Source organism: Cannabis sativa, chromosome 6 (assembly GCF_029168945.1).
Source record: "Cannabis sativa cultivar Pink pepper isolate KNU-18-1 chromosome 6, ASM2916894v1, whole genome shotgun sequence".
In the NCBI taxonomy this organism is placed as follows: Eukaryota; Viridiplantae; Streptophyta; class Magnoliopsida; order Rosales; family Cannabaceae; genus Cannabis; species Cannabis sativa.
The window spans coordinates 8604949-8618760 of NC_083606.1; the positions used below are offsets into that span (position 1 = coordinate 8604949).

The 13812-nt window shown below is 33.8% G+C and overlaps 2 protein-coding genes across 2 annotated transcripts; both read right to left on the bottom strand.

Annotated features, from left to right (window-relative positions):
- Nucleotides 1–1161: 1161 nt before the first annotated feature.
- LOC115725054 (probable WRKY transcription factor 32) lies at nt 1162–6489 on the bottom strand. Its single transcript, XM_030654467.2, has 5 exons — nt 5853–6489; nt 5642–5691; nt 2697–3397; nt 2401–2559; nt 1162–1843 (listed from the first exon to the last, which is right to left on the bottom strand). Exons 1-5 carry the CDS (start codon nt 6088–6090, stop codon nt 1486–1488), a joined length of 1506 nt encoding a protein of 501 aa, XP_030510327.1. The 5' UTR covers nt 6091–6489; the 3' UTR covers nt 1162–1485.
- A 5228-nt stretch (nt 6490–11717) lies between these two features.
- LOC115694919 (uncharacterized) lies at nt 11718–13255 on the bottom strand. Its single transcript, XM_030622021.1, has 2 exons — nt 12746–13255; nt 11718–12620 (listed from the first exon to the last, which is right to left on the bottom strand). The coding sequence occupies exons 1-2, from the start codon at nt 13253–13255 to the stop codon at nt 11718–11720; spliced, it is 1413 nt and encodes a 470-aa protein (XP_030477881.1).
- Nucleotides 13256–13812: the final 557 nt, after the last annotated feature.

Sequence of the window (13812 nt, forward strand, 5' to 3'; positions counted from 1 at the left end):
TAAGAATGGGAATGAAAATGAGAATAGGAATGGAATAAAATTTAAAATGCATAAAAAATTGATAAAAAAAAATCATTATTTTTTTTTCAATTACATTGGAATGGTCTTTCTTTCGTTTTTAAAATGAAATAGTGATTCTACTAAAATGGTAGAAATACCATTCTATTGGAATGTCACTTCAATACTTTAAAATGCAACCAAACAAAAGTATGGAATGAAAATTGTTTCATTATCTCCAACCAAACGCCACCTAAATAGTTTCTGTATTATAGAGAATTTTCTTCACACAAAAAAATGGTTGTCTTTACATGGGATACTCGAGCCACTGTTTCCATATCTAACCAAACAAACACATGGTGGATTTTGAAGTGTAAACAAACAATTGAATATCATCACTGTTATTATTATTTTTGTTTATTAGTAACATTTAGGGCTCGTTTGGTACGCCGTATTGTAATGTATTGTAATATATTGTATTGTATTATATTGTATTAGTATTATTTAATACAATACAATGATATTGACTTGTATTAATTGATTGCGTAAAATTATAATATATTTTTAATACACTCGATCCCAACACCATCTACGGGTTCGGGTCTAGGTCTGGGTTCCGGGTCCGAGATGGGTCCTGGTTCGGGTCGGGTTCGGGTCTAGGATTGGGTCCGAGTCCGATTCCGGTCCGGGTTGGGGTCTGGGTTCCGAGTCCGGGTCCCGAGTCGTGGGTCCGAGTCAGAGAATGGTGTTGACTCCAAATTCTTTGTAAACATAAAATACAAGCTAATAGAGGCCATTTATTATATATTAAATAATACAACATACATTGTATTAACAAATTTAGTCGTAATAATTAATACAATACATTACTTTATCTAAACATAATGTTATTTATTATTTAATACAATACAACCCTTATACGACGTATCAAACAAGCCCTTAAAGTGAAAACTGATGCACCGATTAAGACTGAGGATAGCTTCTTTTGAGCTTTTGTTGATTAGTAAACATGAAATGATAACCACTCTAACATTCCAATCATTCACCAACCTTTGTATTTGCAATTACTTTTTTATGATTTACATAAAAGGACTATCTTAAGTGTGGTTTTTATACAAAATTATATTAGTGTGTTGTGTTGAACACATAACATAAAAGCAAAGATAACAAAAATACAAACAACCTTGCCATGGAATTTAATGATGTTCCACTACAATTAAGCCTAGGGCTATTCCAAACAAAGTAAACCTAGTGTGTACAATACCAAATATACACAGCTGTAGACTACTGAAAAAAAACAAGACTACAACAACATAAAGAGAAGTACAACAAGAAATATTTTTAAAATTAAAAATAAAAATTAAAGAAAAAAAAAATAAATGAAAAATGCCAAATCTGATTATTTTTATGTATACATACATGCTCCATTGATTCTCTCATAGAATGTGTAAATCCCTTCTTTGTATTATTCCTTGAAGTGCCTTTCCCTTAACAAGGCTTGATTTCAAATCCTATGCTTAACAGAGTTCGAGCGGATTCCATTGCCTTCTCGCCTCCAAGGTCCAAGGCTTCACCGGTCAGTTCTCCCTCGTTGTCCACTGACCACTGAGTTGAAGAGGCCTGGTTTGGGGTTGCGTCTAATTTCTTTGACTGCAAATTGCTCATGGAAGCAGGAGCAGCAGCAGCAACAAGAGGAGCACTTGGAGGGCCGTGTCGCTTTTTCGGTACAGGCATGTCATGATCATGTACACCCTTGTATGTTATAATTACGGCGTTGGTGTTGTCTAGTGCCGTCTCGATATGTTTTCTTACAGGACATCCAGCCGAAGTGCATCTATAGTAGTTTCTGTGTAACATTCGAGTACATCGTTAGAAAAAAAGAAAAGGCAATAGTAAACTGAAAGTGGTTCTTTTTTATCGGGAGTATGGTTTTAGTCTTTGTTCCTCTTATAAAAATAGATGTAAACCAATCATATATCATAATTGTAGACACTAGAAAATACATAAAGCGATGCAGTTATAACTTATAATGCGCAGCTGCATGTCTCCTCCATTCATTGTGGTAGGCTTTTATTCATCAAAATTTGCACAATCTTATCCACTAATTAATATGGATTTTAGGAAATCAATACAATCTGAAGTCGTACATACAATCTTACTATAATTTTCATAAGATGATAGAGGTACGAAAGTAAAGGTGAATTCACATCGTCTGGCAACATAGAATGTTGGGGAACGAGAAACTGTACCCAGCGGTGTAATGCATCATGGACATGTAAAGTTAAGTGCTAAGTTCGTGCAACTATCTAACTTAAAATCAAAAGCAGCATTAGAGACAATATTAATTAGTGAGTCAATGTTATGAATATAGCCAATTAACCATAGTACAGACATGATATTCACCTGGGGTGAGGATTTCCCTTCACCATTTTCTGTCCATATTTTCTCCATCTGTGTCCATCAGCTGAAATTCCCACATCGCCAGCTGCATGCACTACAAATTTAGGCTTCTTGCTAGGTTTCAAGACAGAACCTGCATATTCTACATTACTTTTCTTCAATCTGTTTACACACATAGATGGGAAGTAAATGAAAGTTAAAACAATATACTATAAGGAAATCTCATTTCAACAATAATATAGAGAGGAGGGCTCATCAAAGAACTGTGTTAGAGGAGACCAGGTTCACAGAAAACTTGCCTTTTTTTCTGCTCTGGTTCATTGTCAAGCTCTTCCTTGACCTTTAGATCACCATTTTCATCAGAGTTCACAGAGTGCTGCCGCTTTCTTTCAGAACTTGGAAGTGTTTCGTGTGTGCTTTCTTTGGCAGATGTGGATGGGTCTGAGTCTTTAGGGACCTTACAGGGCTGTTTTGTAACATTGTAACCAGAAAACCGCTCAGCGGATGAAAGCTTGTGTTCCCTCGTGTTGTTACTCTTTTTGGGAGGATCATGAGTATGCTGGCTTTTGTAGACAACTTCCGTTACATGCCCAAAATGATCACAGCATTCAATTTTCTTAGCACAGCACTCGAAAAAAGTGCATTTATAATAGCTTCGAGAACCTTGAGGACTCTTCACTTGCTTTTGACCATATTTCCGCCAATTGTAGCCATCAGAAGCAGGTATCTTCACAGCAGGAACAGTAGATACAATTTTTACGTCTGAAGAATTTCGCTTCTTTGGCATTGACGCACATAAATCATTCTCCTTTGGAGGTGAGAATCTTTGTTCAAGTAAAATTGGGCTTGGAGCAGATGAAATTGATTGAGTAACAGAGGTCGGTGATAGTTCTGATAAAGTTCGACATGCATTTGACTGGTGCTGTTTTTCTTTTGGAGCATCAATATATTGAGCTGTTGCACCAGTCGCAACTTCATTGTGAGTATTATGAATTTGACCCTGAGAGAATAAACAGGATTATAGATGGACAGAAAATAATATTTATTGACAAACCAAACGTAAAAGGCAACAAACATAGTATTAAAAGGGCTGGAACATTCTCAACCTATGTTGTGGTGAGATACTGCAAGTAAAAGTATGTTTGTGGTTCAAATTTTAGAGATTCAGAGCTGAAGATTACTTGCGGAAGAGTGAATTTAGCAAGAGGTAGAGTTCGCAACACATCAACACAAGTTTTTCATAATTATATTCCACAAATTCAGAAGAAATCCAACTAGTATAAACCATAAAACCATTGTAGAGAGTTGAGATGGTGCTAAGAAATTAGGCAAAGTGCGAAGAAGATTCTTCTGCCTGGTGTTTACATATTCCTATATTTCAACATTCTATACAATTTATACTTAATAAAATACCCATCAATACTATTACTAAAAAATGTTTCACAGATCCTACTTATTAGTTTTGGTAGTATTATTTCTTATCAGAATTAAACGATCTTCTAGGCCCTAAATCATGAAGGTTCCTCACTCATTGAACATACTAATATTGGTTTATTATTTTCCTATTCTGTTTCATAATAAGATAGCACACAAAAATATCACCATCAAAGGGGTTAAAACATTCTCCTGATTTAATTCACCCCGAGTAAGGACACAACCTATCACTAAGTTTTATAAGGCTACCTAGATAAAGAGGAACATCTCATACCTAATCTTCTTCCTACCATAAAGTTTAGAACAAATAAAGAGTAGTTAGGTTAGGTAATCCAAATTCAGTCAAGCAATTCACAGTACCCAAGGTTTTCATTCACATCCACTTAGTATATCTTAAAAAAAAAAAACAACAACAACAGTATTTCCCATCATGTTAACTCTGTAATTCTTTTTTTTTTATCTGCTGGTGCTGCTACTAATAGTTAAATATATATATATATATATATATATACGTAAAGTTCAAAGGCGTTACAGCACAAACTAATGTGCTTTCACCAAAACCAAAATCAAAATCAAAATGATTCACTCCACACCACCACCAATTAACCATAAAAGAAACAGATAGATAGATTAGATATATTCCTACCTAAATAAACTCCCAAAAGCGTCCAAGCTCATCCCTGTCCACAAACAATCACACCAAATATGGATGGAAGCATTTCATTTCTCATAGCAGAGTCAGTCACTGCTCTTTCCTTTATATTTACACCTTTACACCCACCCAACCCCAACTCCTTTCTTGTTTTATATATAAAAGTAGAACATTCATTATTCACCCCTTAAAACACCTCTACTACTACTACTACTATAATTATCCAAAACCAGCAAGCAGTCTAGTTTTTTGCCCACCGCTTCTTTCTTTCTCTATACTCCTTTTTTCTGGTCCTTGACCAATAAACATCGATACCACCTCAACTTGCTGCATCCATGCATTCTTATAATTACACCACTCACACATCTGAAATCTGAATCATTCAGATTTGATTGGATTCTCCTATCCTCTCCTTTCCTCTCCATTTGAGATGAACATATTTTCAAACGCTCTCGTTTACAACTCCTCATCATCAATTCAAAAAACACTAAGTAATTCTTATACTATAATAATTATTTTTCTTTTAACTCTGTAATTCTTTTACAATAATAATTATTTTTCTTTTAAGTAGACCAAATATTTCCAGACTTCCAATACTCTAAAATTTCACATCATGTCTCCAAGTTCTCAATGTTCCGTTTTCAACTTAATTAAAGAGCCTAAATCAAACTAGGGACTGTGGAGACCATTATATTCACACTACGAATCATTTCCATGAAGTCTAGGTACTTGAAGCAAAGAGGTGTGAGCCCAATTAATATGATGAAGATTGTGTTTCATAGCGAACACTGTGCATAGAAGCTGTAAGAACAATTAAGAAAGGCCAAAAACTATTTTAAAATATTCATAATCAACATCCCTTTATTCAGATCTTGCCAAAAGATCAGAAAGATTCATAGAGCACTTCCTATCTTCTAAATTGAGAAATAAAACAAGTAATCATTATACAAACTTCCTCTAAGTTTCAAAAGAAAATAATCATGGTACCAGAAATGACAATCACACAATTCAGACATCAGAGGTTTAAGAATTCATCACAGCAGATCCAATTCCAAAACAAAGAGCCAAATATAACATTAAGAAGAAAAACCTGTAAAATCATAAAATCACCAAAACAAAGATCAACGAACACAGTGACCAAGACTGAGCTATACTTACTTCCAAATGAGCTCCATCCTTTGACTTTGAAGTAGAATTCACCTGAAGAACTGTAAGATCAAACAACACACTCCATCACTTCACTGTAATTCAACCATACCAAAAAAAAGCAGCTTCATAAACACCCAAAACACACCTATAAACACATACATACATGATACATACATATATAATTATATTTATAGTTATTTATTTAAAAACAAAGACCTACCATCCTTCTTCGGTACCTCCAATGAAGAAGACGCAGCTAGGGTTTCTAATTGAGTCTCTTTAAGCTCGGCACCGCTTCGCAGCTCTGAACTCTGCACCTCGCCGAGTCGTCTTTCACCTTCTTCTTCTTCTCCTCCTCCATCGCTTTCTTCTGATTCCTCTTCTTCACCTTCTTCTTCTCCTTGTTCTTCGTTCGTCTTTAGGTTTTCCGCTTCGGAGCTCTGACGCTCGGCAGCCATGGCCAAATCCTTCGAAGTTTTGAGTAAAGTTTTTCCTAAAACGTCCCAGCGACCTTTTATACTATCCGAAACCCAAACCCGAAAACCCGAAACGGAGCTGTGTGTGTTTCGGATTCTAGAGAGAGAAAGTGAAAGGCTTTGTTTTTTAAGAGAGAGAAAGCTGTAAAAGGGATAGCAAAGTGGGGGCGAGGGGGTATATATGTCTTTGACTAAAGTTGACTCAGGTCAGGTCAGGTGCTTTACTTGACGGTGTAACGGAAGCCGTTAATCACTCCGTTACATCAGGTGCCGAAATCACCGTTGATTTGTTTGACTTGACGATTTCTATTGATCGCCGTCCGTTACTGGTCTCATTGACTCGGACATAGTGACCCATTTATTTGTATTATTTTATTATTTAGGCTTAGGGAAGTGTGTGAATGACGTTTTATTTTGTTTTTTAAAACTTCAAAGAAAGAGGCCATTATACAATGTAACAAAAACAATGTTTTTTATTTTAATTAAATAATTAATTAACTTTTTTTTTATAATAAAAAAGGATATATAACTTTTATTATAGTTATTTAAATATTATTTACATATATTTTGCAAGGATGTAGAATGTTGTGGCACATGGCCTCCCATGAAGACCAAATTGGGACACTTGTAATTATTCCAAAAATGGAAAAGAATTAAATTATTAATTGTTCTTTTGTCATATTCCATAGTTTTATACCATGGAAGCATGAGTCTTACAAGCAATGGATATATGTGTGTGTGTGTTTTTTTTTTTTTTTCTAAATATGTATATACATTATAGTTTTTTATTCTTGTAAGCCTTTGTCTCTAAAATTTCTTAAGAAATACTTTACAAATAATACTCACAAATTACAATTGAAAGTTTTGATTACAAATGGCTTTGTCTAATAATGATTATAAAGCATATAAGACATAAATAGTTAGAGAAAATATATTGCGGGAGAAAATATATATAGGGTAAAAAGTTGAGAAATTAAAAGAAAAAAATTGTTTGATTTGTAAGAATTTTATTTTTGACATTAACATTTTAATTATTCTATTAATATATAAGTTAATGAATAACTTTTTTTGTCATTTTAATTCATATGATTAGTGATTTTATAGTTATTAAACCTAATATATGTGTAAAATTTAGTTGAAGAGAATTGTAGATTTTTCTAGTTAATCGAAGTCTTTAATGAGAAAGTCTGATTAGAATTATGTTGCTAAGTTCCTTCTTTAAAATAATTAATATATATTAAGGGTTTTTTCATTTTTACACTTTAAAATATATATATTTTTTTTTTTTTTGTATTTTTACAGAATTTTACATAGAAATCATTATTGCAACTAGCACTGTAACTTAAATTGCAACAAAAAATCGTACAGAAACCCCTATTGCAACTGGCGATGCAACCATTTTAGAAACTCAAACCGTAAATTTAAAAAAAAAAAAAAAATTAAAAAGTAATATATGGGGTAATTCCCCTATATATTATCTTATTACAATTGTATGTTGTTGATCATACGACCGTTTGAGTTTTAGAGATATAGGAAAGAACAATTAGTAGGTTAGTATTGCATTAGCAATCTCAATTATTTTTTAATTACCTCAATAAAATAATTAAGTATCTCTTCTATATTGTTGAATTATACATAGTGTACTATATTATAAGCAATGTAATATTTTGCTGTTTTATACATTTTTAAAGTAATTGAGAAGAAAAAATGATGAAAGAAAAAATTTGAGTGAGAAAATATGAGTAAAAACACCAATGCTTTTTCCACTTAAGATCGCTCATAATAAATATTTTTTCTTTCTTCAAATGAACAAGCGAAAAATAGAGAAAATATTCAAATGATGTTGCATATATTTTAAAACAAATACTTTTATGTTTATTAATTCTTTGAATATATTTTAATAGAGTCGCTATTTGATAGTTACATTAAAAATATAACTACCATGATTACATTTTTTATAACTTGCTATAACAAGTTACTAATCGGTATACTTGAAATAAATTAATTTTTTAATAGAGTTTTATCATTTATACATTCAAAGTATTTTTTTTACATTTTTACAGATTATACAGTATAGCGCATGGAACAATCTAAATCGTAACCCAATTCAAACTGCAATCCACATCGCGATGAATGCATATTAAAATTACTTATTTATTCTTATTGTATATTTAAAATAACGTTAATTAGCAATTTTTTCTCCCGAACTTTGACATATACCAAATCATGCCTCTTGAACTTTTTTGGCCGTTAAAAATTCCCCCTGAACTATTGAGATTGTTAGATTTAAGGACTTTTGTCTAATTTCATTCAATTTTACTATTTCAGTGATTGTTTATGTACTAAACCATGCTCCTCAGACTTTGATATCTACCAAATCATGTCCCTCAAACTTTGATATGTACTAAATTATGCCCTCAGAACTTTCATCCATGTTATAATTTTTTAACTAAAATTAGACAAAAATTCTTAAATCTAACAATCTTAATAGTTCAGGGAAAATTTTTAACGGCCAAAAAAGTTCACGAGGCATGATTTAATACATGTCAAAGTTCGGGGAGAAAAATTACTAATTTGCCTTAAAATAATTATATAAAAGTAATGAATTGCAATATTTTTCTTTTGAAGATAAACATATATTCTTTCTTGTAACCAGGGCCGGCCCTGAAGGTAGGCGGGCTAGACGTGCGCCTCGAGCCCCTGAACGCTCAGGGCCCCGAAATTGTAAAAAAAAAAATTAATACATAGATAAAGTGTTAAATAAGAAGAAAATATAATAAAAATTGTTTGGTGTAGTGGTAAAAGGTCTTACTTTAAAGTAATAGGTTATGGGATCAATTCCCAACCTTTATTTTTTAATTTTTTTTAAAAAATATTTAATGTGTAGTTATGAGAGATTGAACCTTTGATCTCTTAAGAGTTTTTTAAAATTTTACCATTACACTAATCACTAGAACTATTATTTTTATAATAGTTAAACTATATATAGGGGCCTCAAAATTTAATTTCGCCTTAGGCCCCATATACCTTAGGACCGGCCCTGCCTGTAACATTAAGTTTATGTTTGGTTGTAATGAATGAAAATAGTGGAATGAGAATAAGCGTGAGAATAGGAATAGAAATAGGAAGATAATATAATAAAATTTAAAATGTATAAAAAAAATTGATAAAAAATAATTAAATCTGTTTTTATCTTGCATTGAAATAGTCTTTCCTTTCATTTTAAAATAGAATAGTCATTCCACTAAAATAGTAGAAAGATCATTTTGTTAGAAAAAGAAAAACTAGTAGGGTCCACATACAACGTATGTCATTTCATTACCTCCAACCAAACACAACCTAATTATATTCTTTCTTCATATATATTTTTCTCTAATTTCTTTCTTTTTAAACCAAACAAGTGTTAGGAATGTCGTGGTTGTCAAGGAGATCATGGTTGATGATCCCAATTATTGACACAACTACAATTAGTATGTTCACAATATATTTTCAAGATCATTAAGAGCATCTCAAAGTGGCTCCCTAAAAATGGCTTCTTAGCAATTTTAAAGAGCTCCTTTCAAAATTAACAAGAGAGCTAGGAGGTTTGCCTTGAAACAACCACTTTTGAAAGAGATGCGTGTAATAGCTTACAGATCGAGCGCTCTTGCACTGAAGATGAACGGGGTTAAGCAGTCGTTCTTTGTTAATATCAATTGAATGAGACTGAAATATGAAATCAAAACTCACAATTCACACTTGTAAAGAAAATAAAAATAAATAAACACAAGAAGTTTGAAAAATGGAACAAACAAAAATGAAACATGCTTCCCTTGCAAAGTTCAATTGACCTTGGTAGTAAATGACCCAAAAGCCCATCCTTACTATCCGTAGGCATCATCAAGCCAAACTTTGGCATCCACTAGTTTTGCTACCTAAAGAGATGGTGAATGTGAGATTAAGATAGTAGAAACCGAGAAAAGAGATAAATGTGGTATAGTTCCTCCAAATGAAAAAGATCTCCAAAAGTCATTCTTAGAAAGTTATTCACTCATGGAAGCCAATCATGAAAAGCTCTCTTGTCCTTCCGGGAAGGGTCAGCTAGCCTTTCTTTAGGAAGAAATTCTAGATGGCTAGTTTTTCTTTCTGGAAAGGTAATTCTGGATAGTTGACTCCAACTGGCTCTATCCTATAGGGAAGTCCCTTCAGTGAGTGCCCTCAGTCCGTGATCCTAGAACGTCGTATATGTTCCTGTATGCTCTTAAACTTATGCTGACGTAGAGATCTCGCTCAAAGAAGAGTTGGTTAAGTTGGTTATTGTCTAACAAACTTAACAACTTCGTTTCTTCCAGCCACCGACCTTAGGATCTTGATCCTAAGGTTATAAATATCATCATCACTTATCATTTCAGAGATATAAAGAATTGGCAAGTTTCAAGGGGAGACTTCGAGATTGAGAGAGAAAGAGATTGAGAGGCAGAGAGAGAAAGGTACAGAGAAAAAAGAGAGATTGGGTTTGAGTTTTTTAAGAAAAATCTTATGTAGATGAAAAAGATTCTTGGGAAAAGTGTGAGAGTTGAAGTACTTTGAGAGAACTCAACAGAGAATCTTTCTTGACTGTATTATACCCATTCTTACTCAATCAATAAAGAGAACTTGGTGGTGTACCATGTGACAGTCAGTAGTCCCATGATCCATAAGGGAAACTGGGTAAGCTGTGCAATCCCACACTGCCTGGGGAAGGTCAAGTGAGATGATTCTGAGACTGTGTAGGTATGGGACTACACAGTTAGAGATGGCTTAAATGGATTGATTGGTACTACCTATATCAACAAGGTGCATCTTGTTTTTCGGTAGCCCATCACGAAAAAACTCCATGGTTAAGCGTGCTTGACTTGGAGTAATTTCAAGATGGGTGACCTCCTGGAAAGTTTTCCCAGGAGGTGTGCAAGTGAGGACAAAGCACGCTAGAAACACTTGTATTGATTTACAGGATCACTCATCAATCCAGGAAGTAGCCAGAGTGGCGTACTCGTGTATAAGAGCTATTATTCCGTGGGTGTAAGGGCCCAATGGAGGCTTGAAGCGGGGACGTTATATTCCAGAACTGGAGTAGAGCCATAGATTACATCGATCTATCAGACTTGAACCAGTATATATCTTGGTGTTGATTTTTTTGTTTTATGTCTTAACTATTTTTTGGTTTTCCACTACACTGTTCATCCCTATTTTTTCATTTAATTATTGTTTGTGGTTTGTTAATCTTGCCATTGCTAAGTTGTTTTGATTCTACACTATTAGACATAATTTTCTCACAATAAACCTTCAACTTAAAGAGTAAAACGAGTCTTCACCTCGTTATCCATCATTTTCGCATCTCGAACCCTCAATGATATCCATGGTTTTAAGGTCTAATATTTTGACTAAGAGATTAGAGAAAGAAACAAAAAAGGAAAAATGCTTAAGTACAAAAAGGATACAAATAAAAGTTAAGTAACAGCCCAAGAGCATCGGCCTAGGGGAAAAAGACTACTTCCCCACTGACGCTGAAAGAGAAAGAGATTCCAAGCACACATTGTGTTTTGAGACTTTTTTTTTTTGAATGAAATATCAACTTCATTGAAATAAAACTAGCTTTCTGAATACAAAATATCCTGAAGTTCAGAGGTAATTGGGAATTCAGAAACGCTACAACCAGCATAAAATCGAGACTGCCTAGCAACATAATGTGCAGCACGATTTGCAGATCGTTTAACAAAATATAAGTGGACATTAGGCAAAGATAATAAAGCAAGACGATAGTCTTGAATAATCAAGCCGAAAGTAGACCCTAGTGTTTGTGAGCTACGCACCGCTTGGACCACAACTAAGATATCCGTTTCAATCACAACATGAGACCAATTTTTAGCTTTGATCCAACTAAGTGCCTCCTTGATGCCCAAAGCTTCTATGACTGCAGCAGGGTAGACTCCACCAAAACTGCCTGTCCGAGCCTCTAAACAGCTGCCAAAATGGTCACGAGCCACAATACCGAAGCCATATTGCTCTTCTCTTTCAAGAATCGCTGCATCAACATTTAACTTGATTATATCCATGTCGGATTTAGTCCAACGCTCAGCACCATCATCCTTATTGCTGAAACATAACGATGATAGTGAGTTCTTGTCCTGAGCTTTCCTCCAATGATCAAGTGCAACCGTGGCTGATACAATGACATTCAAAACAGATGTATTTTTACCTTTCCAAACCGTGTTGCTCCTAGCTTTCCAAAGAGTCCAGCAGACCATGGCAACTGTACTCACTTGTTCTGCAGTGGCCGTGGTAAAGATAAGCTCCAACCAACTTCGAAAATGGCCACCAGGATCAAAGACAAAAGAAACTCCAACCTTTCTCCAGCAGGCAAGAGCAAAGTTGCAGAAAATAAGAGCATGAGATGTTGTTTCGGGCTGAGATGTGCACACAGGACATACCATAGCAACTTCAACATGCTTGATGACAAGGTTCACACAAGTGGGAAGGGTGTTTGCAGCAGCCTGCCACAAGAAATTCTTGACTTTAGGAGGTATGTGCAAGCCCCGAAGTTGATCCCAGAAGGTTGAAGCAACATTAGGAAGTTGAGATTTTTCTGCTGTTGAAGAAGGTTATACGCACTCTTTACCGAAAACTCCTCAGTATTCTCATACATCCAAGACCAAGAATCACAGTTTGCATTTTGACTGAGGGGAATTCCTAAAATTGCAGCAGCATCTGAGGCAGTAAACATGTCTCTGACAATGTCCACATCCCAAGCTCTAGTCTCGGTTAGAAAGAGAGAATCAACATATTTATTTACTAACCCAGGATGATGCATTGAAACATAAGGATTCTTCAAATTGGGAAGCCATGGATGGTTAAGAATATTAACATTTGTACCAGATCCAATTGTTCTCCGAATTCCAGAACGCAACAGCTCTTGAGAGCTCCAAATGCTTCGCCAAACAAAGCTAGGATTGTTACCAAAATCAGCAGAAATGAAGTCCGACTGAGGATAATATCTAGCTTTGTAGATTTTTCCCGCAAGGGAATCAGGATTGCACAAGAGACGCCAACCTTGCTTGGCAAGCATAGCAAGATTAAAGTCATGTAAGCTACGAAAACACAATCCTCCATCAGACTTTGCAGCAATCATACACTTTTCAAATCGTAAAACTGAAATAAGAAAATTTCAAAGGTAAAGAAAATGATAAAACTCTTATTGAACTATATAAAGAAATATTTTTTAATTTTTATTGTAAACTTAATTAGTAATTTTTTTCGCAAGGTTATTGTAAATTTAGTAAAAAAATATTATTTTGAACTTATTTACAATATTGGATAAAGTATTAAAGGTGATCAAATGAACTACATAATATTCTACTTTCCTTTATTTTATAGTTTATAGGATGTTCTATTGTTTTGGCATTTAGAAAAAAAATTTAATCTATTTTTTTTTCATAATAGTATAGTTATTTAAAACATTCTGTAAAATTTTTACGAAATTTAGGATAAAAGATTTACAAGTGCAACAGACTGTCTGAACTCTATTTTCGATTTGTTAAAATTTTCTAAATTTCTAAAAAAATTTACAAAATATCTTAAATAATTATAACATACACAATTATAAAAAAATTAAACTAAAAATTCTCCTACATACCTTAATAGATAAGAATACACTAGTGCATCCATTTTGTAAAATTTCCTAAGTTA